The 22,070-nt window shown below is 45.5% G+C and overlaps 1 protein-coding gene and 1 long non-coding RNA gene across 5 annotated transcripts in view; one reads left to right on the forward strand and one right to left on the reverse strand.

The window, feature by feature from the left end:
- Positions 1 to 22,070, reverse strand: part of ADCY4 (adenylate cyclase 4) — a 73,619-nt gene that overhangs the window by 11,204 nt on the left and 40,345 nt on the right. For 2 of the 4 annotated variants that reach the window (XM_083706577.1, XM_083706576.1), the window contains exons 12-23: positions 20,021 to 20,064; positions 19,225 to 19,311; positions 17,916 to 17,985; positions 16,835 to 16,932; positions 14,201 to 14,285; positions 12,851 to 12,988; positions 12,637 to 12,744; positions 12,195 to 12,379; positions 11,316 to 11,400; positions 7,635 to 7,793; positions 6,025 to 6,171; positions 2,781 to 2,888 (exon numbers count right to left, since the gene is read on the reverse strand). In XM_083706577.1, the coding sequence (XP_083562703.1) occupies positions 2,781 to 2,888; positions 6,025 to 6,171; positions 7,635 to 7,793; positions 11,316 to 11,400; positions 12,195 to 12,379; positions 12,637 to 12,744; positions 12,851 to 12,988; positions 14,201 to 14,285; positions 16,835 to 16,932; positions 17,916 to 17,985; positions 19,225 to 19,311; positions 20,021 to 20,064 (1,314 nt within the window). Of the gene's footprint in view, positions 1 to 2,780; positions 2,889 to 6,024; positions 6,175 to 7,634; positions 7,794 to 11,315; positions 11,401 to 12,194; positions 12,380 to 12,636; positions 12,745 to 12,850; positions 12,989 to 14,200; positions 14,286 to 16,834; positions 16,933 to 17,915; positions 17,986 to 19,224; positions 19,312 to 20,020; positions 20,065 to 22,070 lie in introns of all 4 variants that reach the window. The other 2 variants (XM_083706575.1, XM_083706574.1) reach the window with 1 other exon arrangement.
- LOC310829122 lies at positions 218 to 1,723 on the forward strand. Its single transcript, XR_014557167.1, has 2 exons — positions 218 to 414; positions 1,043 to 1,723. It is a non-coding gene; the product is annotated as an uncharacterized lncRNA (long non-coding RNA).

Below are 22,070 nucleotides of genomic sequence, written 5' to 3' on the forward strand. Positions count from 1 at the left end.
CCCAAAGAAAAAACGAAGTGTAAACGATAGGAGATAAACAAAAAAAACAAACTACCCTCATCTTCTTTGTGATTATCTCCAGAACAGGAACCAATTCAGCAAACATGCATTGTTACAAAACAGCAAAAAAAGGGGGGGTTGTGTGTGTGTGTGTGTTTGTGTATGTAGTGTCAATGCTGATATGGCACTGTGATCCAGCTGTGCATCCATATGGTCGCAAGAAAGATAACAAAGGGAGAGATAAACAATATCGCAACAAGTTGTGCTGGAGATTCAGAGGTCTAACGGAAGTTTAGCTGGGGATGAGTTAGCAGATGATACTTTTGAACTCTGACTCCCTTGTGTTAAACCCTTGACATCTTGTGTTGTGTAATTGTTGTATGCTGCATGTTGGGATTTGCAGTTTGTCAAATGGTAAGGAAATTGTTATAGCAGTTAGTTAAAACTCTCTTTGATTGATTGATATGGGTTGTGATGCATGGGAGGGGGGTAAAAAAAACATATATATATATATATAAATACATACAAAGGCAACAAATAATCATCATCTCACAAAAACGCCTATTGGGTTTGGCACAGCAAAGCATATTTTGATCATATCTGCGGAAGTTATTTACCAAGCTACACACCATTTGTGTCAAGCGGAAAGCCGGTTTTGTGGTTTGACATGAAACTGCATTTTCATTATTTTCATTAAGCTGTGGGAACAAAGACACTCACTTCCCAGCAGAAGGGAGACAACACAACCTTGGAATTTGGTTGCAATGAACTCAAGTATATAAAATCAATCAGGGCACCAAGGACCACAGGAGAAAGCTGTGGAAGCATTAGTAAACTGGGGGTTCTCTAGCCCCCAAACAATAAAATGAAGATGTTCATCTTGTCAGGAGGCCTGACTTCTGAGGCCTATGAGCACTTTTAGATTTTTAATCAAGTACCACTGGTGTTACAAACTCTGGTCACTTTGCTTTTCTACAGAATCTAAGCAGATATTAGGTGGCCATCTGTCATGTATGATCAAGCTGAGATTCCTTCATTGCAGAGGGTTGGACTTGCTGAAATTCAAGATCCCTTCAAATACTACAATTCTGTGGGAAGGTATGTTGCAGCTACAGAAGCATGCAGAGAGGTTGCCTGGCTGGATCAACTCATTATGGACTTTGGGTTGGTGAGCAAGGTCCCTGTTAAGCTGCTAGAGGATAATCAAAGTTGCCTGAAGCTATCTGTGAGTGAGAAGTTCCACCAAGAACTAAGCATATTGGGGTGAAGTACCACTACATTCATGAAATGATTCAGAGTGGACTTATGGAACTATCTTATGGAAGCACCAAAGAGATGACTGCTGACAGCCTGACAAAGCCCCTGCCAAAAGAAAGTTTCCAGAATCTACGTGTAAAGCTGGGACTCTGGGTGGCTGATTAAAGTTGTTTACTTTTGTTAATGTTGTACTGTCTGAGAAGGGGTATGTGGGATGTAAAGGTGAAGTCAAGTGCAACATTCTGACAGAGGACTAACAGCCTCCATGTTCTAACCGGTTGCTGTGACAACCAGTTTGTCGGTTGCTGGCAGTTTTGAAAGATAACTGCTCAGTTGCAGTCACCTCAGGACCAACTTCCCTCTGGTATAGTTTTATTTGCTTGTTATGTAACCTAAGCCTGCCTTCAGGTACAGTTCTGTAAACCTGAATGAATCTGTGAGTAAAATAGTTTTATATTAACATGAATCAGATTCGTATGTGTATTCTTTAAGAGGGATTCAAAGGGATTTTAAACCAGGAAGGCAACTTTATTAGTAGAACTCGGAGGAGTCAGCAACAAGCTGATCGCTGCATAAACTTATAAAGGGGATTGTTTAACTCTGCTAAAGTAAACCACCCCACAAATTCTACGGTTCTTTGATTCTATCCAACAGATTCCAGATCCAACAGAATTACAGTGGTACCTTGGGTTAAGTACTTAATTCGTTCCAAAGGTCCATTCTTAACCTGAAACTCTTCTTAACCTGAAGCACCACTTTAGCAAAAAGGGGACTCCCACCGCCGCTGCGCCACCGGAGCACGATTTCTGTTCTCATCCTGAAGCAAAGTTCTTAACCTGAAGCACTTTTTCTGGGTTAGTGGAGTCTGTAACCTGAAGCGTCTGTAACCTGAAGCGTATGTAACCCGAGGTATCACTGTAATATGTCTTGAAAAGTACATGGAGCTCAGAGAGGCAATGGGAAAGAATGTCAACCTTCCAAGTTCCTCCTTCAGCACTACGATGTACCTATCAAGGGACAAACAGGTTACTACCCTCACAACTTCATAACTAATGAGCAGGGGAGGGTTCATGCGCATTGGAGGGCAACCTCAATGGCACTACTGGGTTCATGAGAGCCACACTGGTGACCCGCAGTGTACATAGTTAGCGTGAGTGTAGGTGGTCTTGCGGAGCCACCCCATGGAATTACATACCCTCCAACCTGGAAGTGTGAAGAACTGTGGTACACATCTTCTGGGGGGGGTGTTCCCATGTGAGTCACATGACCCCTGCAAGATTGCGGCCCCCAAGATGTGCTTTCTTTGGGACCATGCTGTTGCATGAGAGCACAGTGCCCCAAAATGGCCACCATGCTCTTGTACGAAAAAAATGGGATGTCCCAGTTACCAGGACAGGTTGTTGTTGTTGTTATATTTGTACCCTACCCCACCTCCAATCTGACTGGGTTGAGGAGTATGGGATCAGGGTGCCACAGGCAGATTTGTGAACAAAAGAGTCATGCCAAAGAAAGGAGGGCCTCACCTGTTGGTTATCCTGTCCAGCCACCACATTTAAGCCAGTGGCTGCCATGTAAGTGCTGCCGATGGTCTTAATCTTCTCCACCCCACTGAATTTGGGCTTCAGGAGGAGCTGTTGAAAGAGAGACAGGAAGAAGGCTTGTTTCAATGGTTATCAACTTGAGAACATTCCTGTTGGATCACAACAGCCTTCGCCAACACGGTTTCCCCTCAGACATTTTGGATGGCAACTCCTATCAACTCCTGTCATCAGAAGGCATTTGGGCATTAAACCAGTGACCCTTGGCTATGATGGCTGGGGCTAACGGGTGCTAAGGCAGACAACAATATCTGGAGGACACCAAGTTGGAAAAGTCTTCTTTATCTAGTCCAGAATGTTACATCCACACCTACAATCCTGTGAAAGAATCATAGAATTGTAGTGTTGGGAGCGACCCTGAGGAAAGGGACAACTTTATGCTGCTTACAGTAAGTCACTTAGGTGATTTAAAGGGCTTCAGGTGGGAAAGTGTGAATGAGAGGTGGTTCAGCTCTCTCCTCTCCTCATCTGTTCCACTCCTGGTGACCCAGCTACTTGTTTATTGCAAAATACTTCACTTGGCAGAGGGGCAGAGTGTGGGGGGATTTTGATCAGAGCAGTGGCCATATGGAAAAGGGAATTGATGGGTTGTTTGCAGTTCCTGCAAATGTTCATCCTCCGGGCTGACGGCATTTTTTTAATGTAGCAGAGGTGGCAAAAAGCAGTAAAGCAGGTTGCATCATTTAAAACACTTTTATACCACTTTAGTAGTCATGGATTTCTTCCAAAGAATTCAGGGAACTGTAGTTTGTGATGGGTACTTGGAACTGTAATTCTGGGAGGGGTCTCCTAACCATTTGCATCAACTTTCCAGCAATGCTGATAAAAACATAATATATGGGAGGGAGAGGGAACTTTTAGATTTTCTCTTTAAAAGAAGAAAAATAAGAAAAAGTGTTATTTTTAAATATATGCAGGTTGTATGACAAAGGCAACTAATATAAGAATGATCCCACAACAGGACTATAAGTATCTGGCACTTCAACACATACTTTTATCCTATTCCCAAAAGTTGCTTATCGAGTGGCACATCCTTTTTGTCAACAGAAAGTCTGTAACTTCTTTGGTTGGACTCTTGTTTTTACTCTTGTTTTTACTGTGGAATCATATGCACCCACTTCCAGGCAGGTAGGAGACATCTCAACATCTTGTTGGATCACATCAAAAGTCTTTCTCAATCTCCCCCAGCAAACTTTCCCCCTAGGCATTTTGGACGTCAGCTCCCATCAACTTCTACAATCAGATATCATTTTGGCATATAGGCAGCATATAAGCCCTGACGGTTGGAGCTGATGGGAACTGCAGTTTGACAGTATCTGGAGGGAATCAGGTTGGGGAAGACTGTTCCATCTAGTCCAGAATTTTGTCTGTGATCACATTCACACCATAGGATGTAAAGGAGGGAGAAGAGACTGGCAATGTTATGATGCTTAGGTCACTTAGAGTACATTCCCACATCCCACTGTCTTAAAATGTGTTTTTCTCAGACGAGAGAAACGTACATTGAAAATGTTGTCTACAAGAATAAAAGAAAATCATTATAAATTAGTTTGGAGATGGTATTTAACACCAGCCAGATTAAATCAAATAAACAAGGGATATTTGGTATTATGTTGGAGGAAATGCCAGGACACAGGGAATTATGTTCACATGTGGTTGGGCTGTAAATATGTACAATTTTTTTGGCAAAGGGTGTTTAAGGAGATAACAGAAATCATTGGGTTAAAGCTGACCAAAAGTTCAGAGGTAGCATTATTATCAATTTACGATGGGGTGGAGGGTTTGCAGGCTATGAAGGACTTGCTCACAAATTTATTGACAGCTGCACGAATTACGATAGCTAGGAAGTGGAAGGGGCAAGCAGAACATAAAATGGAAGAATGGTATAAAGAGGTGTGGGATATAGCTATTAATGATAAATCAACATGTGCCATTAAGGTAAGACAGGGAATATGCAGGAGAAATGATTTTGAGGAGATATGGAGGGTGCTTGTAGAATTTGTACTGTTAAAACAGAAAGGGGTCAAACCATACAAGAGCTGTTGAAATTTTGGGAGGTTGGATAGTTACAATGGAATGGTCTCGGCAGTGGGGTGCACATTTTTATTCTTATTTATGTATGATTATTACTTTGTCAAAATAAAATATAATAATAAAATAATAAAAGTGTTTTTTTCTGATACTGGTTTTATCACTGATATTTCAGCAGCTTTGGGCAGCTATTTCAGCATGCATGGCAATGGAGAAAGCAGGAAGAGAAAAACTCTTCTTCCTCTTTCATAATCCTAGAACTCCTGGATATCCCATGAAGCTGAACATTGGGAGATCAAATAAAAGAAAGGATTTCTCCATGCAGCACATGGTTAAAGTATGGAACTCGATGATGGCCACCAACCTGTGATGGCCACCAAGCTGGATGGCTTTAAAAAGAGGATCAGACACATTCATGGAGGAGATGGCTATCGGTTGCCATTAGCCATGATGGCAATGCTCAGCCTCCACAGTTGGAGACTGCAAGTGAATGCCAATTGCTGGTAACAACAGAGGGGAGAGGGCTCTTGTGCTCATGTTCCCCCCGGGCATCTGGGTGGCCGTCATGATAATGGGATGGAGGGCTTGATGGGCCATTGGCCTGATCCAGTAGCCTTTTCTTGTGTGAGCAACCCTTGGAAAGCTGTTAAAAATGCGATGACAGCTGCACGGATGTTACTAGCTCAGAGATGGAAAGAAGACAAAATCCCTACCAGAGAGGAATGGCAAACTAAGCTGTTGGAGCATGCCAAAATGGCAAAACTGACCGGAAAAGCTCAGGAACCAAGAAGAGCAAAACTTTAATAAAGAATGGGTGAAATTTATAATTTACCTGGCAGACCTCTGTTAGCAGATGCAAACTTTAGCAGGATTGCAATAACACTTGTAACGTAGCAAATATTATGGACAAAATGGAGAGACATATAATATGGATTACTGGAGAAGATGCAGTTGAAAAGGTTGACAATAGGACCAATGGAGGGGAAGCACAGAGATTGGGAGTAATCTCTGTATAGGAAATCTATTTTGTATTGTTATACCTCTACACTTGTAAAGTCAAATAAAAAAAATTAGAAAAGAAAAGCTGTTCAAGCAACAATAACAACAACATTTAAATAAAGACTAGAACTCCTGATACCTCGTCAAAGTCAGCTATGATCTCATTGAGTAGTCGAAGGCATTCGAGTCCTTCATGGTTTACGTTGGATTCAGAGTAAAATTCTTTGAAGTCTGGGATGGAGGCGAAGAGGACACAGACACAGTCATAAGACTGGTGGTAAAGATCCTGCTGGGGAGAAAGGTAGGGTAGGGGGCATTATCAGACCTCAGCAGACAGGGCAACCCTTAAAAATGCATGACATGGAGGCACATTCCCCACCCACCCAATCTGTTCATTTATACATTACTTTTCTATGCCACTTTTCCTTCAAAGAGCTCATGGTGGTGCACAAAACATAGTTCTCCCCTCTCTCTGTTTTATCCTCTCAACAGCCCTGTGAGGTAGGTCAGACTGAGTGACTGGCCCTAGAGTGGAGGCTTCGGCCTTCGTCTCCCGAGTCCTACACTCCAGCCACTGCTCCAGCATTTGGGCATGTAGTGGTCTCAAGCAACCTTATAATAACCAACTCTTTCCTCTAGGGTGGGTAGTGGGAGGTAACAGGGGGCAACATACAGAATATGTGAATTCTTATCACATAAAATAAATATTGCATTGAATACATTGAAGGCAAAATGCTGACAAAATGCTATGGCTTAATAGAATTCCGAAATCAGATTTATTGTGAAATTCTGTATTTGGCTATATAATTTATTATATCTGTATCTATAGATCTGTCTCTATAGTTTTTCAATGAAATTGGAAAGATAGAAAGAAAGAAAGAAAGAAAGAAAGAAAGAAAGAAAGAAAGAAAGAAAATCATACAAGTACAGAGATTATATATCTGTATACAGAATTCATGAAAAGAAAAAGAGGAACAAGTCATGTCAATTCACAGAGTCTCTTCAAAAAACCAGCATATGAAGCAGAGGGTTTTAAAGCTTCAGAGGTAGAATCTTTCTTTAAGTCAGAAATGGAAACCACACATTTCCATACATGTCTGCTTACATTATGAGTCAGCTTCTCCATCAGTGCCAGATACAATTTTGCCAGTTCAATTCTCAATGGAAAAGACCATCTGTGTTACTGTCATTTTAGTGACAACCAAAAGCTATTTTTAAATGACTGTTCTGAACTATTTCATGCAAACCACATAGATTTTTTTGATACAGTGACACTTAAATATTGCCAACTAAACAAACAAACTGCCAACTAAACAAACAAACTGCAAACAAACTTGGGTCCTCATCTCATTTATTATCTTCAGGAAAATAACATTTACATTTCATTTTTTATTTGTTCAGGACCCAGTCTGAAGTTTTGGAAATTATCACAGAGTGATTTTTTGAGGTTATGCAGAGTTTCTATATCTGTAAGTTTGCAATTGACCTAAATATTAAATTTTCGTGGACCTCCTCTTGAAATGCAGGGATAAGCACTGCAACCTAGCCACTCGTACTGCAAAGAGGGTTATTACTTCCACTGATTTTCTCAGAGGTCCCTTTGGATTGGACTGATGCAGTACCAAAGCATTTCTGGTCTTTGGGCTTAGACACCCCATTATTTCTTCTCCCAGAGTGGGCTCTTTAGTAAGACCTCCTTTCACAAGTCGTCTCCCCTTGGGTCTTTGGCCATCAAGTTTCAAGACTCACCTCATTGCGCCGGTTCTGGCGAATGAACTGCTGAGCTACGTCAGCGGGAAGCACATTCTCCAGCAAGACACGGTTGAGGTTCTCCATGGTTTCAATCTCTTCACGTTCTTCCTTGAACTTCTTCTTCCAGAGGAAATCTAGACGGCAGTAATATTCATTCTGAGAGATAGGGATGGGGAGAGAAAGACAAAGGGAGATTAAGAAGGGAGGGGAAAGCTGAAGGATACCCCTTTGATATTAATAATAATAATTTATTATTAATACTGCACCCATTTGATTGGGTTTCCCCAGCTACTCTGGGCTGCTCCCAACAGAGTATTAAAAACGCAATAAAACATAGGGATGTGAGTGGTGCTGTGGGTTAAACCACTGAGCCTCTTGGGCTTGCTGATTGAAAGGTTGGCAGTTCAAATCCCGTTTGAGCTCCCGTTGTTCAATCCTAGCTTCTGCCAACCTAGCAGTTCGAAAGCACACAGTGCAAGTAGATAAATAGGTATCGCTTTGGCAGGAAGGTAAATGACATTTCCATGCACTTCTCTGGTTCCGCCAGAAGCAGCTTAGTCATGCTGGCCACATGACCCGGAAAAACTGTCTGCGGAAGCAGGCAAACGCCGGCTCCCTTGGCCTTTAAAGTGAGATGAGCATGCAACCCCAGAGTCATTCATGACTGGACTTGTCAGGGGTCCCTTTACCTTTATCTTTAAAACATCAAACATTAAATACTTCCCTAAATAGGGCTGCTTTCAGATGTCTTCTAAAAATCAGATGTTTATTTCTTTGACATCTGATGGGAGGGCATTCCACAGGGTGGGTGCCACTACCAACAAGGCCCTATGCCTGGTTCCCTGTAACTTCACTTCTCGCAGGGAGAGAACTGCCAGAAGGCCCTCAGAGCTGGACCTCAGTGTCTGGGCTGAACAATGGGGGTGGAGACACTCTTTCAGGTATGCAATGCGCTTCCCAGCAAAAAGTCGTGCCAGCTTGATTCGCTTTTATATATGGAGTAAGCCTGAAACCTCGCCCAGTGCTACACAGAAACATAGGAAGCTGCCTTATACCCAGTAGTGCAGTCAGGGCTGGGCCTATACATTTTGACACCTGAGGAGAACCACAAAATGGTGCGCGCACCCCTTTCCACTGCCACCAGTGAAAAAGGGGCGAGTGAAGATCTACATCATGAACAAGGGCAGGAGGGGACCAGCAGTGTCTTCTATTCACCAAGAGGCTGCTGTAGAGATGGCACTGGGGGGCTGCCAAGGAGGTAGCAGAGCTGGCATCTCTGCCACCACAGCAGCAGCAAGCAGTTCATTCCTTGGAGGCCAGATCTGCTGCCCCTGTAGATCCTGCTGCCTGAGGCGGTTGCCTCACCTTGCCCACTGGGTGGGCTGGCCCTGAGTGTAGCAGCAAACTCATAAGTGAAGTGTCACTTCATATTAGTCACAGACATGTCCACTGGCACACACACCCTTCTAGGAGTATACAATACTCTCATAATGAGACGATAATAATAATTTGTGATGCATTGCAACAATCAATGCAGATCCTCACGTGTTGCCTTTCAGCTAGATCTGTGCACATACACGGGGAAATTATGTGGAACACTCCACATGCAACAGAAGAGAAGAGAATCATAAAATTGGACGGGAAGCACAATTAAAGAAACCTTGAGAGATGGTCATCCACATTCCACCACCTTTCGAGGTAGCCCATTCTACTTTCGAACAGCTCTGACTGTCAGGAAGTTCTTCCTAATGTTTAGTCGGGATCTCCTTTTTTTAATCTGAATTCATTGGTGCGGATGCTTTCCTCTGGAGCATGCAGATTTGCTGCGACTTCCATGTGACAGCCTTTTTGATATTTGAAGATGGCTATCATATTCAATATTTTCTTTTGGAGTGATTTAAGTTGTGTTTTCCCTGAAGCCCCAGAACTTGAACACCCTTCTCTTGAAAGGGAAGCACCGTGTCTTTTCATTGCTCCTGAATGCTCACTTTTGGAACATATGGAACAAATCACTTCCTACATGCCTCCTCCAGAGTGACCCTAGGAGCCAATCCTCAGTGGCTGCCTCTCCTCCTTTCGCTCTGATTGGCTCCAATAATCACAAAGGGTGAAAAGATTTATTCTCAGTGGCTAAAAGGTTCTCCTAGGAGATGATACTCTATTGAGACACCAGACCACTAAACCTCTGCCTATTCCAAGTCAGTCCATCTACTTCAGTTCTGTAAATTCTGACTGGCAGCCACTCACCATAATTCTAGGTTGGAAACCTATCCCAGTCCCATCTGAAGATATCAGAGATTGAATCTTGGTTTGCTGCAAAAACCCTTCCCCAACAACAACAACAACAACATCACATGAAGAAAAGTAATTCCATTGAGCTGCACTTCTTTTTCAAATCAAATATGCAAAGTGATAAAACCACACCTTGGGCAAAACGATAAGAGTCTCTACCTGGACCTTCTACTTAAAATGCTGTTAAAGGTAAAGGTAAAGGGACCCCTGACCATTAGGTCCAGTCATGACCGACTCTGGGGTTGCGGCGCTCATCTCGCTTTACTGGCCAAGGGAGCTGGTGTACAGCTTCCGGGTCATGTGGCCAGCATGACTAAGCCACTTCTGGTGAACCAGAGCAGCGCACGGAAATGCTGTTACACCACTTTAAATAACCCTCCCTCCATGAATCATGGGAACTGTAGCTTGTTAAGGGGTGCTGAGAGCTACAATTAATCACAGAGCTACAGTTTCCAGAGTGGTTTAATAATCTATCTCTAGGAACTCTGAGAACTCTGGGAAATTTAGCTCTGTGAGATTAGGGTCTCTTAACAACTTTCAGCACCCCTAGAAAACTACAATTCCCAGGATTCTTTGGGGGGAGTCATGAGTGTTTAAAGTAGCATTTTAGTGATTTAAGTGCACAGTATTGATGTGGCCTCCTTCACTGTTCTTTCCCACTTGTACCAGATGAAAAATGCTGTCAAACCCTGCTTGACTAGCATAGGCATGGACCGCAAACAATCAAACCACAATCAGAAGGGGAAGTTCCTGGGGCTTAGATGGGGGGGGGGGATAGAGAGAAGAGAAAGAGAGAGATGACCTAGAAGGCAACACAGGAAACAGTGGTTTCTTGCATGGCACAGCAAAGCAAACAGGCACCCAACCCACAGCAGATGGTTGTGAAGGATGCAAAACCTAAGTAATGCCATCCTTCGTCTGCAAAATTGCTTATCCCTCGCAGCCCATATAAGACAATCCTCTGCAATGCACAAGTTGTTCCATGGAAGACATGCAGGCAATTCTGGCCGGAAAGCCAGAACCCACCCTCCACCAACTCTTCCCTAGCGTAAGTTATTACATTATGGTTGCAGTAAAGGAGGGAGGTAGATGGGATGAAGGACCAGCCCAACAGTACACCCAATCTTTGAAAGCTTGGGCTAAGAACTTGAACCTGAGCTTGCTTACTTTCTCATCCCTCCCAATCCATTTTCCTTTCCTGCTGTTGTCTTGTTCGATTGGAAGCCTGGCAGTATAGAATGTGATCTCCACATCTCCTTTTTTTAAAAAAAGTTAATAGTCAGCTGTATGGATAGATGATTGTGGAGAACATATGAAGGACAGAGAAATTAGCTCTTCTTGAAATGGATACTCGATTTCTTCAGGGCTGATAGGAAACCAATTTACCTGCCTGGCCAGAGCCAAGAGAGTGAAGAAGAAGACGAAGAACGAGAATGCTCCCATCACCTTAGGCTCCTTCAGCACCCCAGGTCTAGAGGCAGGGGGGGTTAAAAAAAAGAAGAAGAAGAAGGGGAAGAACATCACTCTTGGGTAAGCCCTCTCCCATAATCCATGGGAAGCTACAATAAGAAGCACTCTCCTCAGGCATGATTCACAGGAACAAGGGCGAGTCATCTTATTTAGGGTGGGTCAGGAGGGGCTGCTTCTGGACAAATGACACCAGGCGTTGCCAAGACGGCGCCCACAGATACAATAGTGCCTTTAAGTCTTTCCCCTGGTGCCTGCAAAGTTTTTAAACGCAAGCACACACAGCCCCTTGAGGTGGCGACTTTTTCCTCCCTTGAAAAGCACATAGAGCTGAAGGAGGAAGTTGGTAGAGTGGCTCTATTTCCCACTTCCTCTTTCAGCTCTCATGTGTTCATCCAGAACCAGACTGATAATGCTGTAACCAACCCAGATCAATTGGAGAGATGGAGTGTATATACACACACAGTCCTTTTAAAAAAAAAAAATGTTTAGGGGTACTCTCATTTTCCTACTCATTTTGAAATACTGGCCCTCAAGGAGGCCAAACTTAGATTTACAAAATGTTTAAGGGTATGCGTACCCCTGTGTCCCCCCCCCCAAGAAAAAAAGCACTGTGCACACTTCTCCTCTATTTCTTACTCGGGGGGAGGGTGGGGAGATGGAGTCCAGATGGAGCAGCACCCATGACACTCACTCAAGAAAGATCCTCGCTAACATTGCAAATGGCTTGGGTAGCCTCCACTTGGTTTCTGCCCTTTATGCCAGGACATTGCCGCCGGTTCCATGAGGACTAGTTACCTGAGAGCTGTCTGGTTGGGGTAGAGGCGGGAGACGTAGCAGTCGGAGAGCCACGAGTGGGTGTGGAGGAACAGCACATTGTAGACGACGAGGCAGAGGGTCAGCATGGTGAGCTTGAGCTCAAAGTTCATGTGCAGGAATAGGGAGCATGAGAGGAACCCCAAGATGCAGCAGTAGATGTAATACTGGAGGGGGAAGAGAGCAGGGCAGTAGAAAACAAAGTGGTTAAAATAGAGGGCTAGACCTCACCAGCAACAGCTAGGGAAAAACAATTGCATCTGAAGGGTTACATCAGGCATAGGCAAACTTGGCCCTCCAGATGTTTTGGGACTACAACTCCCATCATCCCTCACTAACAGGACCAGTGGTCAGGGATGATGGGAATTGTAGTCTCAAAATATTTGGAGGGTCCAGTTTGCCTATGCCAGGGTTACATACTTACTGGCACACTGAAGAGCGAGTTAAAGCGAGCAAACTCTTGTGTGGCGTTCAAGCCCCCCGTAGTCAAATTCTGAGCTTTCGAAAAGCAGGACGTCTTTGGCATGAAGAACTAATAATCCGCCCAGGAAAGGAGAGAGAAGGAGAGTTTTAGAAGGGATAAGGCGAGGCACAGGATGGCGACACACGAGTAGCAATGAGCCAAAAATGTCTCCTACCAAGTTCAGCACCGCCATGGTGAGGACCACCAGGATGGTGGTGATGCCCAAAGAGACTCGCAGCCACGGCTGGGTGCAGATGCTGTCTGAGATGGACGGGATCCAGGATAAGGCTTTTGGACCTTTCAGGAAGCACTTCTGGTGCAAAAGAAGGAGTGAGGCGAAGAAAGAGTCAAGAACATCTGTTGTCCTATTTTCTTACTTCTCCACCCTCTAATTGCTCCTAACGTTAGATTCTTAATCAGATAGCTATGACTTTCTATTGCTTCTTAGGAGCCACCTAAACATAATGGAGGAAAATTGGGTTGTGCCGATTTCATAAGCTCTATTAAGGGCATAATAAAAGCCAGCTGGATCAAGTCAATGGCCCACCTAGCGCAGCATCCTGTTCTCGCAGTGGCGAACCAGATACATTGCTTTGCCTGGCTGTGTCCTTGCATTCTGGTAGCGCCTCCTGCTGCATGGAGGATAGGGAGGTGGGCTTAAAAAAAAAGAGGTTCCCCAACTCTGCAGTAAGGTGACACAAAGCACAGTGTGGGCAGCAAACAGAGGAGTCCCTCCCCCCCCCCTGCTTTTGCACCTTAAAACCTCTTCCGCTCTGCTGGTTTCACAGGTGGCTAATTTTGATCGAAGAACCCTGCTGGCAGAAAAAAGCTGAGGTCAAGCTATTTTGCTTCCTCTCAATGGTGTCCTCTCTTAGTACGGGCAATACAGTTGCAAACTTCAACCCTATAAATAACTCCTGCAAGCAGGGCTACCAAGCTCCTTGTAGCAGCAGCAGGGCCCCAGGAATCCTCCAACCACAGTGTTTCATCATATCCGTGCTCTGACAGCCCGGGAAAAAAAGAGAAGTGACAAAGAGCCATAGCTCAGGTCCTGTGATTTGTTCCCCGGCATCCATCTATTCCTCCCTCCATCCATAGAAAAACACCCCAGCTGAAACTGCTGGCAGCCAGTGTCAGCGATACTGAGCTAGATGGGCCAATGGGTTGACTGGGTGCAAGGCTGCATCCCACATTCCTTAGGGATGCTGGGAAAGTTGCATGATGGGTGTTAGGTTGTGGGTGAACATATCAGACGACACAGCGATTCTCCAAACAGCTCTTGTTTATTCACAGGTCAGAACAGAACAGAACTGAAGGGTTCAGCCAGCCTGCTTATATAGAGCTCCAGTACAACGTAACTGTAACAACTTTCTGTAACTATCCAATCACTGAACGTCACTTTCGATCCCTTATTTGCATATGTGGACCTGAACTATCTACAGTATCCCCCTGCTGGCCCAGGGTGAGAACGTCAGTACATAACAATGGGGGGGGGGGATTGAGAAGTAAAATCAGCACGACTTACTGCCAGGTGGCCTGCAAAACAGGTGAGGAGGAGGAGGAAGAAGAGGAAGAAGGAAATTCCATAGGATATCCCCAACGCTTCTGTCCTGGATGGAAAGAGCAGACAAGGCGACTAAACATGGCATGCGTTTTGCATTTAATTTTTTTGTTCCCCTTCTGCTGATTCTGGGAAGGAGCCAGGCATTAGTCCCATAGAGCTGGAATGGACCATGCAGAAGACGTCATCCAGCATCTTTCAGACACAAGAAATGCACTATTAGGAGGGATAGAGAGCCTGTTGCTCTCCAAGCCCCAGCCCAGTGAAGAAGTTGAAGAACAGGGGTGGGGAGATGCCAGTAAGTTACCAATGGGTATCAGAAAGTGTTGTCAGCCATTCTTGTATGTGAAATACCTGAGGCAGATCTCCAGTTAGTGGCATCAGATAGAATGCTAAGCTTGTTACAGCATTGCTTGGGCTTAAAATGAACATTATAATCCTCTTGAGTTTGTATGATGCTATGCAGCTGCTCCTTATCCCATTGTATGTGCCACCTGTGCAAATATGGACTATATGTTTCACGCTCTTGGTCCTCCTATTCCTTATATATCACCTGGTGTTAGGTTAATACCAGGTCTTGGGTGGCATACTGCATTGTGGGGGAGGGCAATTTAGGTTTAGGCCTTCTGCGAGAAGCTCTGCTCCGTTGCCAGCTCTGTGGTGGGCCTTGAACCCACAACCCTGAGATTAAGAGTCTCATGCTCTACCGACTGAGCCACAGGTTCCCCATCTCTGATAGGTAGCCATTCATGCTCTACTTTAAAAATTTCTAACAAGGGAGAGTCCATCATTTCCCAAAGCTGTCTGCCACTGCTATTAAACAGCTCCTGCTGCCAGGAAGTTCTTTCTAATGTTTAGCAGAAATCCCTTTCTTGCAGTTTGAACCCCATTCACAAAAGTATGCACCCCTTGGCATACTCAGCATCCTACAAGCGTGTCATTTCCCACAAGGCACTGCTTACCATTTCCAGACTTATCTGTGCCTCTATGAGGACTAGAAACTCATTCTTGGTTCCAGTCAGTGCTAGATTCAAATGAGCTGCCTGCTTTGATGTTTTAAAAGGGAAGCAAGGCTTTGATCATTGCAGCCGCATGACAACTTTTTGCCTCAAATAGTCTAGCCCAAGAAAATGCTGCTGGACTCCAACTCCCATCAATCAGCTCCAGAAAGCACAGCCAATGGTCCAAGGATGATGGGAGTTGTAGTCCAATGTCTGGAAACACACAGGTTCCCAGCCCTGGTCTAATCTAATTTGGGGTGAACACCTAAACAAACTTACTAGAAGGTAAACCCCACAGATCTCTGTAACACATAATATCCAAGTAAACACACTTATGGGTATGGTGCCCAACTTAAAAAGAAAAGCACCTCCTTCTTTCCAAATTGCTGTGTTGTAAACAAAAAATCCTATTACAGCCATTACAAGCAACAGATGGGGAATTCCATTGTGCCCAAAGGGAACATCTCCCCTCCAACCCTCTTTTCTACAGTCCCCATTCTACAACTTTCATGGGGAGTTTGGTTTGGTTTACCATTAGCTATCACTCAAGCAGAAGAAGAGCTCTGCTGAACCTGAAAGCCTGCACACCATTTTTATCCCACTGCAAAAAGCATGTGAGGGTGGGAGGGTGGAGGATTCCAGCCAGGCAGGAAGGCACAACAGGAGCAAAGGGTGATATCTCCCCCTCTTATCACATTCCTGTCTCAATCCAAGTCAGCCTCCCGCCGCCCCCCCATACTAGCTATGGCTTGGGGGAGGAATTCAAGCGCATTCCAGGAAACAGCGGTTTGCGCAGTGGAAGTGGTTTAAAGCGCTCTGTCACCCTAGCCCAAGAAATCCAATTTGAAAATAAAAACAGACTTCTTGTGGTTAGGAAAGTGATTGGGAAATGCATTGAAAACTGTGGGATGGACGAATGATTAAACACCCTGCAAGCAAATCTTATTGTCTTATAAATGCCCCCACAAACTAATCAAAACGAATGTTCAATAATAATTGGATGCAGCGTCCTTCTGGATTGCTGGGGTGGTGAGCTGTTGCCCCAAGTCATTGATGCATAAGTGGTGGATTTATACTTCATTTCACTTTGTGAGATGTTCTGCAATGCTTTCCCAGCTTTTGCTGCCTGGAGGGGAATTCTTGCGCAACAAAAAGCAGTACGAAAAATGAACCAGAGCAGTTATGTTATATCAAAATCACACAGGATTTCAGAAAGTTATGGGGCATGCATCAGTTTGAAACAATACAGTATCTCTTCCCCCAAACTTCTACAGGTGTAGACAGTATTGAAAACTGGATAATACAGTATATAACCACCCCAATACCACCCTGAGCATCATGAATGCACAATTAAAAGAGGCATCTGCTGGGCCAAGTAGTCTAACCGCTGCATAAGCTTTGTGCAAGCAAATCAGGATACATGCTCAATAAACAGGTCATCTAGGGGAACCCTTAAAAAAAGTAACCAGCTATGCAAACAAGGGGTAGTTCTAAATCCCTAATCCCAAAAGGCAAAGTCTTCATATGCTTTGGGGTCCAGTTCTGCCTACATAAATAACACACCCACCCATCCTCTCCTCACCCTCTTCCTGCTTACTTGTAAACCACGAGGATCTGGATGAGAAAGTTGGAGAGGAAAACCAGGAAGGTGCAGGCCGTGTAGTAATTAAAAGATGGGAGCGCAGAGAGACGATACTGGAGAAGGCAAAGAGAGAGAACCCAGGGTGAGCAACTGTGAAAACAAGGGCAAGGGCTGCTCAGCACAACATCCCCGCTTTGTTCTGCATCATTTTCTGTGGGAATGTTGTGGATAGTAGGAGAGGATATATTGATGAAATATTATCTTTCCTCACTCACTCTAGTGAGTCAGTAGCAGAGTACATTCCCCAGTATATTGCAGGAAGCTACAGTAGTTGGTAGATTCGTCTGAAACTCTTTACTTAAGCAATTCAATCTGGTTCATCCAGATTGGGTTTATTCCTTTGTTCCCTGTCAAAAAGTAATGATAAGAAGTTTACTTACATTCAGTTCGCAGTAGGTTCCCTGAAGGTAGACTTTAGCTTGTAGTTACAGAAAAGAGAGTGGGTTCATCCCATGTAGGGAAATGAGCCCATGTGCTGCTGGCTGAGGGCCAGCAGACAGCAAAATCATCAAGAGAACAGAATCAAGAGAAGCAGAAGGGAAGATGGCCGTGTGACCAGCCCTTTTATGGGGTCACCCAGGGTCACACCCATCTACCTGGTCACACGCAGAGAGGGAGGATGCTCCAGACAGGTGTGACAGGAGGTCCTCCTGGCTGCAGTAACATCCCCCTGTGTGTCCGCTCAGGGCAAACAGGAAGTGTTGTACTTGACTGCTTGTGTTACATCCCACTTTTTCAGCCTTCCGCAGAGGCAGAGCATAGTCATCACGGCTAGTAGCCACTCTTAGCCTCATCCTCCATGAATTAGCCTAATTCTCTTTTAGAGACATTCAGGTTGGCGTTCATCACTACATCTAGCGGGAGTGAATCCCAAATCTTATTTCAATACTAAGAAACAACAGGAGGGCTGCCCCTGCTGCCCTCCGACATTTGCCACCTGAGGCCTCGCTCTGCCTAATGGTAGGGGCGAGCCTGACTTCACATTGGAGCGTTCAACAAACAAACAAACAAACAAACAAACACCCAAGTCCTTTACCTCCTTCTCAAGGGATTTTTCCTTGAAGTACAGCGTGATGCGATTCAAATCTTCGGATTCCTTCCACTGCCTGCAGGGGAGAAGTGTAGGGGGAAAATGGGAGATTTTTCCTTGGGCAACATTCCCACTTGCTTCCGCCCATCTACCTCTCCTTAAAACGGAGATTAGATTTGGCCCCAGATTCCCTTGCAACCCACAAACTCATAGTCAAACAGGGAGACAGGCATGGTTGTTTTACAGTAGTGAATGTGGCGTACGGGAGGCATTGGGTATCTCATGTAAAAGTAGATAGGTAAAGGGCTTGGGAAACAGTTAATAATAATGATTTAATAATAAAATAATGTTATCATTTATATGCCGCCCATCTGACTAGGTTCCCCTAACCACTCTGGGAGGCTCCCAACAAAATATCAAAAACTCAGTAAAAACAAAGAGCAGGCAAACTGGTTCCTAGCCCTGTTTGTGATTGGGGGAGAAGAGGTACTGTATTTTTTGCCCCATAGGAAGCACTTTTTCCCCTCCAAAAATGAAGGGGAAATGTGTGTGTGTGTCCTATGGGGCGAATGCAGGCTTTCGCTGAAGCCTGGAGAGCGAGAGGGGTCAGTGCGGACTGACCCCTCTCGCTCTCCAGGCTTCAGGAAGCTGCATTCGCCCCATAGGACACACACACACATTTCCCCTTCATTTTTGGAGGGGAAAAAGTGCTTCCTATGCAGCCTGCATCCCGAAGCCTGGGGCGCACTGAGCAGCACGCCCCGGGCTTCAGGCAGATATCCGCAAGCCTGGGGAGACCGGCGGGAGTTCCCGCCAGGATCCCCAGGCTTGCGGATAGCAGCCTGTTCTGGGGGCTGGGGTCGGGGGAAGCTCAGGCTTCCCCCGCCCCAGCCCCGCGCCTGGGGGGCAGAATATTTTTTTTTCTTTATCCCCCCCCCCCAAACTAGGTGCACCCTATGGGCCGGTGCGCCCTATAGGGTGAAAAATACGGTAGGTTCTCCTCCTCGACTTTTCCTTTGCTCTTTTTCTGTACCTTTTTGCTTTTCTTGCTATGTATGATCCACTGCAACAGGAAACAGGACTCCTGTAGCAGTGGTGCAGGAAGCAGAAATTTCGAAGGCGCAGCTCCCCTTATTCCTGCAATGCAATGATGTGACAGGCTGCACTCACCCAAATGCCCTCTTGTGTGCCATTATTTCATGCTAGCAGAAGCCCTTTCCTCTGTTGCATCTGATTTTGTAATTATCCCTGCTTCTTTCCTGTGCCTCCGTTTTCCTCTCCCCACCCCACCCCCCGCACAGTCTCATTGACGCACTTCTGCGAGTTAAGCTGTTCGATGAGCTGAAAGAACTTCTCGTCTACTCCTTCCAGGTCTTCATCTGGGCTCCTGGGGGCACGCCCCCTGTAATACAGCCAAGAGAGGAGAAAGAGCGAGAAGAGTATTGAGGAATCACACAGAAATCAAAGAAACGCAGCGTGAAATGCCCGAACAGCACAACAGAGAGAATAAAACAGACAGCAGAGGGCACGACTGAGTAAGCAACTGGACTCCCAATGCTCTGCATCTAAGATGGGAAAGTGTGGGGTATTTTACCAGCTAGCAGGCCAGGTCCTCACTTCTCCCAACCCCCATATCTTGAGAGATGGGTGGGGCCACTCACTTGTCCATCACCTGGCATCACCATGGCACACTGGTCCGCACAACTTAGACAAGGGGTGGTTTAGGTGGCCCCAGAGCATCCTTGTCTTGTTCTAGGGCTCACATACATTGAGAGACCTACCTAGCTGACAACAGAAGCCTAAGGAATTGTGACAGATTCCATGAGACTCCCATTCCATCTCAGGGTGGCTCTGCAGTCATTGGAACCACAGGCTTAACATGCAATTCTAGCCATGGAAGAACTCTAGCCCCACAGATCTGCAGAACATCACAGCACCCGCAGAAGGAAGCTAGACCGCAACATCCTGGCTCCAATCCACAGTGTGATAACACCAGACACAATGTACATTTTGCTCTATCTCTCCCCCCCCCCATTCTTTTCTCAGTAATCTATTTGCTTGTTGGCCTCTTCCCCCCTCTCCCCCCTCTAAACAAGATACCCCCTTGTTACCGTTCCAAGGTCTTCTGCTGGTTCAAGGACCCCAGAGAGATCTCCTGCAAGAAAACAGAAACACTTGTTGCCTTCAACTGTAGAGACACAGCTGAGAGCCTGAATGCTCCCAGGGAGCCTCTTCGTCTAGCTTCCATCCAAATTTGTTTGCACGGAAGCTAGACAATGTCAAATACCGTATTTCTCGCTCTATAAGACGCACCAGACCATAAGACACACCTAGTTTTTGTAGGAGGAAAACAAGAAAAAAAATATTCTGAATCTCAGAAGCCAGAACAGCAAGAGGGATCACTGTGCAGAAATCCCTCTTGCTGTTCTGACTTCTGGGATAGCTGCGCAGCCTGCATTCGCTCCATAAGACGCACACACATTTCCCCTTACTTTTTAGGAAGAAAAAAGTGAGTCTTATAGAGCAATAAATCCGGTATTTATTGAGCAAATTGTTTGCAGGGAAACAAGAGGCTGCTAAATCAAGCAAACCTTATCCCACATTTTCCAGTGTATTTTCCTATCACTTTCCTTATTGCAAAATAATACAATCCTTTCTCTTTTTTTGCGGAGGGGGAGGGTAGGTTTGTGGGGCAAATCCTCCAGCTTTAATTTGGAAACCTGCTTAATCAGCTTTAATTTGGAAACCTGAATTTGATGGTTTGTGATTGAAATGACAGCCTGGAAGCTCCCTTAGACAGTGCTGCCAAATGGACAACCTGCAATATTCAACTCACAGCTAGAGCACATTCGCATTATAGAGCAGGCACCCCAAACTTGGCCCTCCAGATGTTTTGGGGCTACAGTTCCCATCATCCCTGACCACTGTTCCTGTTAGCTAGGGGTGATTGGAGTTGTTTCCCAAAACATCTGGAGGGCCGAGTTTGGGGGTGCCTGTTACAGAGGGACTGCTAAAGGTTCTGCCTTTAGTTGAGGGTGTATTTAGGAAAGTAGGAAGCCACCTTATACTAAGTCAGACCACCTAGCTCAATACTGTCTACACTGACTGGAAAAAGCTCTCCAGGTTTTCAGATAAGGAATCCTTCCCATTTCTATCTGGGGACACTGAGGATTTAACCTAGGACCTTGTGTGTGCAAAGCAGATGTTCTACCACTGAGCCATGGTCCTTCCTCCTGCAGCAGGAGATGCCACACTTGCCACTCATTTGCAAATTCCTCTGACATCATTGCTAATGATGCATTTGGCACACACAGGAAGATGTCTTAGACTGAGTCAGACTATGGGGCTCACCTAGATTGGCGTTCTTGACACTGACTGGAAATGCATCTCTGGGGTTTCAGGCTGGGGAAATTACCAGGCCCACCAGGAAAAGCTGGGGAGGGACCTTTTACAAGCAAAGCAGATGCTTTCTCATGCGGCTAGGGCATGGCATCTAGCTAGGCCCTGATTCTCACGCAACTGGCAGCATCTAGCAGCAGAAAGAAAAAGACTAAGGGCCCATCCACACCTCCACTTAATGTGCCTTTTAATCCCCCCTTATCCATACAATGTTCACCAGAAACAGCTGCTGTCCTGGACTTTCTCCTGCGAAAACCCTGTCCTTGGAAAATTTGGAAAGAGATCTGCGGACAGCTTTCTGTGGATGCCTTTGACTTTTTTTGGGGGGGGTGAGAGTCTAGAAAAAGACACTTCTAATGCATCTCCTCCCTCATTTTCCACCCTTCCTGAAAATACTGTATTGGCCCGAATATAAGCCGCACCGGCAAATAAGCTGCACCTTAAAAATTCGGCGACTTGGGGGAGGCTTGGGAGCCGCGGACGGGTTGGTCGCCATTGCCCTGCGCTTCTGAGCTTATCTGGGGCGGGGGGCTGCACCGCTTTGCCGGTAGGCTCCCCCCTCCACCCCCTTTGTTCTGATAGCTATGGGGAGGCTTGGGAGTGGCGGGCAGGCTAGGCATAGTTGCCCCATGCTCCCAGGCTGCTTTTGGCAGGGGGGAGCTGCGCCGCTTTGTTGGCGGCGTAAGGTCGTGAATATAAGCCGCACTTTAACTTTTAATGATCAGAATGGGGGGGGAGGAGTGTGGCTTATATTCGGGCCAA

Source organism: Podarcis gaigeae, assembly GCF_964106915.1.
Source record: "Podarcis gaigeae genome assembly, chromosome: 13".
Classification (NCBI taxonomy): Eukaryota; Metazoa; Chordata; class Lepidosauria; order Squamata; family Lacertidae; genus Podarcis; species Podarcis gaigeae.